The sequence below is a fragment of the Molossus molossus genome, unplaced genomic scaffold, assembly GCF_014108415.1.
Source record: "Molossus molossus isolate mMolMol1 unplaced genomic scaffold, mMolMol1.p scaffold_m16_p_3, whole genome shotgun sequence".
NCBI lineage: Eukaryota > Metazoa > Chordata > Mammalia > Chiroptera > Molossidae > Molossus > Molossus molossus.
In genome coordinates this window covers 99536904-99545914 of record NW_023425366.1, presented here as the reverse complement: position 1 = coordinate 99545914, position 9011 = coordinate 99536904, and the positions used below count along the sequence as shown (strand labels likewise).

Sequence of the window (9011 nt, the reverse complement as noted above, 5' to 3'; positions counted from 1 at the left end):
TGCATCAAGAGGTCGCCGGTTCGATCCCCAGTCAGGACACATGCCCAGGTTGTGGGCCCGATCCCCAATGGGGGGCATGCAGGAGGTGGCCAATCGATGTTCTCTCTCATGGATGTTTCTATCTCTCTCTCCCTCTCCCTTCCTTTCTCTCTAAAATCAAAAAAGGAAAAAAACATTTTTTTTTTAAAGAAAGAGAATTTGTCATAAGCAGACCTACCCAAAAGAATTACTATGATTGCCTGTGTAGAAAAATCTCAAGAAATCTACAAAAAACTCCCCAAAATAACTGAGTTCAGCAGAATCACAGAATACAAGATAAACATATAAAATAAAACATAAAAATAAAGTTTTGCTCTGTGGAAGACTGGTTAAGAGTTTAAAAAGACAAGCTATAGAGTGGGAGAATATTTGCTAGCCACACATTCAATAAAGAATTATTACTACCTAGGATATATAAAGAACTCTCAAAACCCAACAACAACAAAAAAAAGCAAGCAATCCATTTAGAACATGAACAAAAGGCATAAAGAGAAGATATACAGATGGTAAATAAGCATAGGCAAATACATTTAACGTCCTTAGTCACTAAGGAAGTGCACATTAAAACTACAGTGAGATATTAGTACACATCTATCAGGTGATGAAAGTAAAATTTAGTGACGATTCCAAATGTTAGTGAGGATAGAGAGAACCTGGATGGCTCACACACTGCTGCTGGGTGTGTAAAATAGGAAGGCCTTGCTGGAAGCAACTCTGGAGAATAGTATGGTAATTTCTCACAAAACTCAACATGCAACAACCAGAATTTGCACTCCCAGGCATTTATACCATAGAAATAAATACATATTTGCCCAAGAACCTGATGGCTACTTCTAAGGGGTTGAACACTAGGCAGAAAATAAGAAACAGGCCAATCTCTCAGCTGTGGGCACTGTTCTCTCAATTCCTCTTTTCTTACCCTTTGCTCCTTGTAATCAGACACACAGACACACAGACACACACACACACACACACACACACACACACACACACAGCATTCTACCCAATCGCACCTTGTCACCTCCACCAGCTAAATCCTTCTCCACCAACTTCTGCCCAACCTCCAATGGGAAGCTCTCCTGCACCAATATAGCCACAGAACTCCCCTTCCTATGGTCACTCAGCACTTACTGCAGGGGTTCATTCCTGGAGCATCTGACCCACCTTGGGTCATGCTGCTGTTTCTATACAAGAGGCTCAGGAGTGTGTGTGTGTACGAGCGCGCGCGCGCGCGCGCATTATGCCTGGAGCCCCCAGCCTGACCTCCCAAACCTTCACAACACTCTCCACTCAAAGACAGCTTCATCCCACCATCATTCCCACCTTCTGAGACACACACACACCGCTGCAGGGCCCAAGTACCCACAGTGGTTTTTATTTTAAAGCTTTATCGTGATATAATTTACATATTATACAACTTACTAGTTTAGATTGTACTATTAAATGGTTTTTTAGTATATTTATAGTTATGCAACCATAAGCACAATCAATTGTAGGACATTTTCATCACCCCAAAAAGAAATCCTGTACCCTAATCTACCTTCTGTTTCTATAGATTTTCCTAATCTGGATAGTTTCTATAAATGGAATCATATAATGTCATCCTTTGCAACTGGTATCTCTCACCATAATATTTTCAAGGTTCATCCATGTTGTATGTATCAGAACTTTATTCCTTTCTATGGCTAAACTATTCCATTGTGTGTGACACACACACACACACACACACACACACATCACTTTTATTTATCCATTCATCAACTGACGTTTAGGATACTTCCACTTTTTGGCTATTATGAATAATGTTTCTTTTTTATTAGGACACAAAGTTTCCTTTAACTATTTTTTGGGGGGAAGAGGCACCACACTTCTACCCAATTAAGAGAAACATTTTTATCAGTGCAGAGGTCTTTTCTTTTTACACTGATCACGCCATGAATTCACAGGGAATGGGTTCCAGCAGCTCAGGCTCCTTTTCGTTGGTTCTCACAAAGTGAGCTTCTCTGGGTGGAGCAGGCTGACGCTTCAGTTGAACCCAGGTACCTTTCTCTTTGGCTTCCTTCTTTTTCTGATCATTTTCCTTCACACATTTCAGGAAGCTATCTTGACTCTTAGAGTGCTTAATATGCTCAATACGTACATTAATTCTCTTGGCAAGAATCTTGCCCTTAACTTGTTTGTTCACAACAATGCCCACCGCATGCTGGGTGACATTGCAGACTCTTCCAGTTTTGCCATGGTAACATTTGTGGGGCATTCCTTTTTGAACAGTGCCCCTTCCCTTTATGTCCACGATGTCACCTTTCTTGTAGAGTCACATGTATGTGGCCAAAGGAACAACTCCATGTTTTCTCAAAGGCCTGGAGAGCATGTAGCGGGTGCCTCTCCTCTTTCTCTTTGTGTTAGTCACTTTGGTGAACTACTGGAAGATGGTGGCCCCAGCTGAAAAGCTGAATAATGTTTCTATGAGCATTTTTGTACAAATATTTTATGTGAATGTATTTTCATTTCTCTTGGGCAAGTAGTAGAATTGCTGGGTCATATGGTAATTCTACCTTCTGAGGAACAGACTGTTTTCAAAAGCAACTATGATATTTTACTTTCCCACCAGCATCATAGGAGGGTTCCAATTTCTCCACATCCTCTTTTTTTTTTTTATCCTCACCCGAGGACATTTTTCCATTTTTTGTACAGATAGAGTGGGAGGGAGAGAGAGGAAGAGAGAGAGAGAGAGAAACATCGATGTGAAAGGGACACATCGAGTGGCTGCCACCCGCACGACCAACCAGGGTCGGGGACAAACTGCAACCGAGGTACATGCCCTTAGCGGGAACCAAACCCGGGTCTCTCCAGACCGCAGGCCAACACTCTAACCTCTGAGCCAAACTGGCCAGGGCTCCACATCCTCTTTTTAATTCTCATCCTCATGAGGGAGAAGTGGTATCTCTGTGTGTTTTGCTTTGCATTTTTCTAGGAACTAATGGTGTCAAACATCTTTTCATGTGCTTTTTGGCCATTAGATTCTCTGACAATTTATATATATATATATATATAGTCCTCACCCGAGGATATTTTTTCATTGATTTTTAGATAGAGTGGGAGGGAAGAAGGGAGGCAAAGAAACATCGACGTGAAAGAGACACATCGATTGGTTGCCTCCCACACGACCTCGCCTGAAGACAGGATCGAATCCTCAACCAAGGCATATGCCCTTGATTGGGAATCGAACCTTCAACTCCTCAGTCTGCTGGCTGACGCTCTAACCACTAAGCCAAACTTTCCAGGGCGCTGACAATTGTTTTTTTAATCTGTTTATTGATTCTAGTGAGAGGAAGGAGGGAGAGAGAGAAAGAAACACCAATGTGAGAGAGACACATCAATGGGTTGCTTCCTACACCCTCCTTGACCAGGGACTGAACCCGAAACCTGGGTATGTGCCCTGTCCAGGAATCAAATCCACCACATTTTGGTATATGGGATGGCACTTCAACCAATTGAGCCACACTGGCCAGGGCTCTAACATTTTTTAATTGGTTATTTGTCTTTTTATTATTGGGTTATAAGAACAATGGTAGATATTAAGTAAAAAGCTAATTGGAGTCCTAGCCAGTTTGGCTCAGCGGTTAGAGCATTGGCCTGCGGTCCAGAGAGACCTGGGTTCCGTTCCCGCTAAGGGCATGTACCTCGGTTGCAGTTTGTCCCAGGTCCTGGTTGGGTCATGCGGGTGGCAACCGCTCAATGTGTTCCTTTTATGTCTATGTTTCTCTCTCTCTCTCTTCCTCTTCCTCTCTCTCCCACTTTATCTGAATAAAAAATGGGAAAAATGTCCTCGGGTGAGGATAAAAAAATTTTTTTGAAAAAAAAAAAAAAAAGCTAATTGGAGCTGTTTTGCCCAGAGCCAAAGTCTTATTTGCAGAGTTTTGGCCCCAGGGCATGAAGCTTGCTGTCCTATCTCCTCACAGCCCTGCCCAACAGGTCCACCTCACTCAGGCTCCGGAACAAGGCACCTCTTTCTGCCCAAGCACCCTGACCTGAGCAAATCAGAACATACACCTCTGCACAGATGAGGAAACTGAGGCTAAAGGTGGAAAATGACTCTCAAGGTGAGATGACTGGTGAGAGTAGAAAATTCAAGTCTGCCCAACTAAACCCCACACTTTCTCCACACAATTTCCCTGCACATTTGTGTGTCCTGACCTGGTTCTTTTCTGGTTTACAATATACTACATCACCTCCATTCTCGTTACAACCCCATGAGGTAAATCATACAGATATCATTTTCCTCATTTTACAGAGGAAACTGAGCCTCAGAGAAGTGACATGAATTGCCCCAGTCTCACAGATAGTAAGAGAGAGCTCACAGCACCCCACCCAGACTCAACCTGCAGGGAACCCACTCTCTGGCCAAAGGACTTGACCTCAGCACTCCACTAAGTCTAGTCACACGGCCTGGCATTTCTGTCTCCCTTGGGCCAAAGCCACCCCCACTAACCAGGAAACTAGCAACCAGCAACCAGCACTCCACTGAATGGACCTAGGCTCCATGAACTTCCTCCGGGACAGCCCCCACCCAGCACCAGCTAGGCCCTCTGGCAGGGCACTCCCAGCCCCGCCCAGCCTAGCCCTAATAGGCCCCACCCAAGACCTTTGCCCCTGCAAGAAGTAGGACCCTGGTTTCCTGGGTCTCTGTCCCTGTTTACCTTACTCTTCTATCACCCCAGGGCTTGTGCGCTTATGGAAAAGGACACAGGCTACATGCCAATGATTTGAGAAATGTGAAGAAAACCAGAAAAACCCCTACCTCCAACTCAATGTGATTTCTTATCTAGCTTGGAAGTGTGCTTGGTTCCTACTAGATTATAAAGTCCTCTGATTCAGGTAACACAGCAGTGTCCCATTATCAGTCATTTATGCCAGTAGGAGGACCCAGGAAGGCAAGTTTGCAAGAACACAAGAAAGTGATGCCTCCTTTATTCAAGTCACAAAACCAACATACTCTTGAGTAGCCAGCACTGTTCTGGGCACTGGAGATGTTGCAGTGAATAAAACCAGCAGAAATTCTTGCCTGTTTGGGGACATTCTGGCTGTCTCAATAGAGCTGACACATTGGAGCAGAGAGAGAGAATAAAAAATAGATAAGAGCCCTGGCCAGTTTTGCCCAATGGTTAGAGCGTTGGCCCGTGGACCAGAGAGTCCTGGGTTTGGTTCCCGCTAAGGGCACATACCTTGGTTTCAGTTTGTCCCCGGCCCCGGTTTGGGTTGTGTGGGTGGCAACCAGTCAATGTGTCACTTTCCCATCCATGTTTCTCTCTCTCTCTTCCTCCCTCTCTCCCTCATGCTCTATCTGAAGATAAATGCAAAAAAAAAAAAAAAGTCTTCGGGTGAGGATTAAAAAAAAGAGAGAGAGACTGACAAACCTCAGAGGGAAGGAGGTTAGGAGGTGGGAAGAGGTAAACCAAAGAACTTATATGCATGACCAATGGACAGTGACAACAGTGGGGTGAAGGCAGGGGTGGAGGGAGCAGGGAGGAGGGTGTCAATAGGGGAAAAAAGAAGGGATATCCATAATACTTTCAATGATACAGGTAAATTTTTAAAAAGAAAAATAAAAGATTCATCTAACATATTACCATCTCCCTATAAGTAGGGTGTATAAATAAATATACTGAGATGTGTTTAAACTATGTTGTTAAATGGAGGTTTGTGATCTGCTCAATAAAAAAAGAGTATGGCAGGCAGTGTTAAAATCTAAGGAGAATATAAAGTATAAAAAGAGGACAGAACATCATGGAGTATGTAGCTATAATTTTATTTTTTCAATTGATTTTTAGAGAGGAAGGGAGAGTGATAGAAACATCGAGGAGAGAGAATATCTGTTGGCCGCCTCCTGCATGCCCCTCACTGGGGATTGGGCCCACAACCTGGGCATGTGTCCTGACCGGGATTCCAACCGGTGACCTCTTGGTGCATGGGTCGACGCTCAACCACTGAGCCACACGGGCAGGGCAGTAGCTGTAATTTTTTTTTCTTTTTTTCCCCCTCACCTGAAGATATTTTTACCTGATTTTTGCATTTACTTCAGATAGAGTGGGAGGGAGAGAGAGGAAGAGAGAGAGAGAGAGAGAGAGAGAGAGAGAGAGAGAGAGAAACATCGATGCGAAAGAGACACATCCAGTGGCTGCTACCCGCACAACCAACCAGGGCCAGGGCCAAACTGCAACCGAGGTACGTGCCCTTAGCCCTTAGCGGGAACCGAACCCGGTCTCTCTGGACCGCAGGCTGACGCTCTAACCTCTGAGCCAAACTGGCCAGGGCCAATAGCTGTAAGTTTAAGTAATGTGGTCAGGGAAGGAAGAAGACCTTGCTGGGAGCAAAAACTTGAAAGGTAGGAGTAAGCCTTGTGGATATTTGCATGTGGCACACTGGAGGAATAGCCAGGAGATCCTAGCATGGAGGGGTAGAAAGGAGATGTGGGGGCAGGGAATGGGGGCTGGGGTAGGGACAGGCCAGGCAGACCTTTAAGGCCAACTCTAAAGAGCTCTAAGCAGGGTGAGGGATAGCCCAGGTGTGGGAGCAAGGCCATTGCAGGTAACGTCTCTGACTTCCCACTTTTGCCCGGGTCGAGTCTCTTTCACCACCATTTCATTAAGGTGGATCCCGGCACTGACTCGGGCTCAGAGGGAGGGAAGACAAGACTCTGTGAGAGGAGGGAACTCAGTAGGGAGGAGGGAGACTTCTGGGAGGGGACAGCAGCTCAGCTAAAGGGATCCAGAGTCATTGCGAGAGATAAGAGTTGAGGAAGCTGCCCCCGGGCTGGAGTGGAATTTTAGTTCAGCACCGGCTCAGGGGTGTCTTCTGGGTGCCTTTGCGGGCAGTCCCGGGCTACAGAGCTCAGACCTCCAGGGCTGCGACCCCATCCCACGGGCCTGAATCAGGCCGGGATCCCGCGCGGGGAGTGCTGCCTCAGAGGCGGGAGGGACGGAGGAGCAGGTGCGCAGCTCACTCTGGAGAACAGCCCGGCCACGCCCACGCTGCCCTTCGGGTCCGGAGGATCTTGGGCGGCTGGCAGCACCCCCTTCGCCACGCCACCCGTGCCAAAGGCGTCGAAAATGCGGGGACTGGAGGCCAGTCAAACAAATTGTGATTTGCACCCCATCACCGGGGAATTAGTTTCATAACAGGGGGGGACTAGGAGAGGCCGGGGTTCAAGCCCAGACCCCGCCCCTTCTCTGCACACCACCCACCACCCCTGCGCTTTGCGCCACTCCTGGCGGAGTCCTTCCTCCCCTGGCGCTCGGTAAAGGTGGGAAGAGGGGCCACGTCACTGTACCCAGGTCCGGAAGAACGCGGCTCCGCCCCTCCCGCCCCCGACGGAGCGCTGAGCACAGATCTAAGACCAATCGGACCCAACTCAGGGCCAGTTCAGTCTCTGCCGGGCCCGCCCACAAAGCCACAGGCAGGTGCGGGCGCAGCCGCAGCGTTAGCGGGCAAAGCTGAGCCGTTAGCGAGCGCGCGGTTCGTCCCTCCGTCCATCCGTCGGGGCGTCCTTAAGTCGGAGTGCCGCAGTTTCTGCCCAGGCCAAGAGGCCGCGGCCCCTCATCGTCCCCGCATCCGGAGCCGCCCGGCAGAGCCGGCTTTGGAGCGGCAGCCATGTCCATGGGCCTGGAGATCACTGGCACCTCTCTGGCCGTCCTGGGCTGGCTGGGCACCATCGTGTGCTGTGCGCTGCCCATGTGGCGGGTGACGGCCTTCATCGGCAGCAGCATCATCACAGCACAGATCACCTGGGAGGGCCTGTGGATGAACTGCGTGGTGCAGAGCACTGGCCAGATGCAGTGCAAGGTGTACGACTCGCTGCTGGCGCTTCCGCAGGACCTGCAGGCGGCCCGCGCCCTCATCGTAGTCGCCATCCTGCTGGGTGCCTTTGGGCTTCTCGTGGCGCTTGTGGGCGCCCAGTGCACCAACTGCGTGCAGGACGACACTGCCAAGGCAAAGATCACCATCGTGGCCGGCGTGCTTTTCCTGCTGGCTGCCCTGCTTACCCTTGTGCCGGTGTCCTGGTCGGCCAACACCATCGTCCAGGATTTCTACAACCCCCTGGTGCCGGAGTCGCGGAAGCGCGAGATAGGCTCTGGCCTGTATGTGGGCTGGGCCGCTGCGTCGCTGCAGCTGCTGGGGGGCGCACTGCTCTGCTGCTCGTGCCCGCCGCAAGACAAGAAATATGTGCCCACCAAGATCCTCTACTCCGCGCCACGCTCCGCCGTGCCAGGCACGGGCACTGGCACAGCCTACGACCGCAAGGACTACGTCTGAGGGGCAGCAGCGCTCCACCACCCTCACGCGCTGGAGTGCCCACCAGTCGAGCAGGCCGCCTTGCATCGGAAACCAGCGCAGCCCAGATGTCAGGCAGCCCTCTCGCTGGACTGGGAGGGGCCAGTCCGTTGTCCCCTTCCCCGCTACCACTCCTCCGCGGGCAGACAGCGGGACAGTGGAGCCTGGGGAGCAGCCCGCATGGACAATGAAACCTTCCCCTCTGGAGTGCGGGGTAGGGTGGCCACGGCTACTTGCCTTCTCTCTCTCCTGCCCCTTCGGGCCGAGGTCCCAAAGCCCTTGTTGGGCAGGCACTGGCAGCCTTGAAAAGGGCCACTTGATATTCTTCAATAAAAGCCTGTTGTTTTGCAGTTGCCTGCGCGCCTCCTTGTCCTGAGTGCCGCAGACGGGTCTCCACCACCCTGAAAGGGTTGGCCTTGGCTGGATTCTGCTAGGGATGAAGCTTAAAGAGGAAGAGAGGTTCAGTAACTAAGAAAGTGAGGTTGTAAACAACTGGATACTGGTAGTCATTTGGCCTACTCACTGGGGATTCAGACAATTAAGGCCCAATCTAGAGAGGCAGGGGTGGGCATTTCCAACATGTTGTGGCAGAGCGCGCCATGGGGGAGGGAGGAGGATGTCAGGGACCCTCTTCTCCAGGC

General features: G+C 49.6%; 1 protein-coding gene and 1 pseudogene across 1 annotated transcript; one reads left to right on the top strand and one right to left on the bottom strand.

Moving 5' to 3' along the window:
• Window positions 1-1966: 1966 nt before the first annotated feature.
• On the bottom strand, window positions 1967-4277 carry LOC118642110 (annotated as a pseudogene).
• A 3204-nt stretch (window positions 4278-7481) lies between these two features.
• On the top strand, window positions 7482-8664 carry CLDN3 (claudin 3). Its single transcript, XM_036280146.1, has one exon. It carries the CDS (start codon window positions 7690-7692, stop codon window positions 8350-8352), a length of 663 nt encoding a protein of 220 aa, XP_036136039.1. The 5' UTR covers window positions 7482-7689; the 3' UTR covers window positions 8353-8664.
• The last annotated feature ends 347 nt before the right edge of the window (window positions 8665-9011 follow it).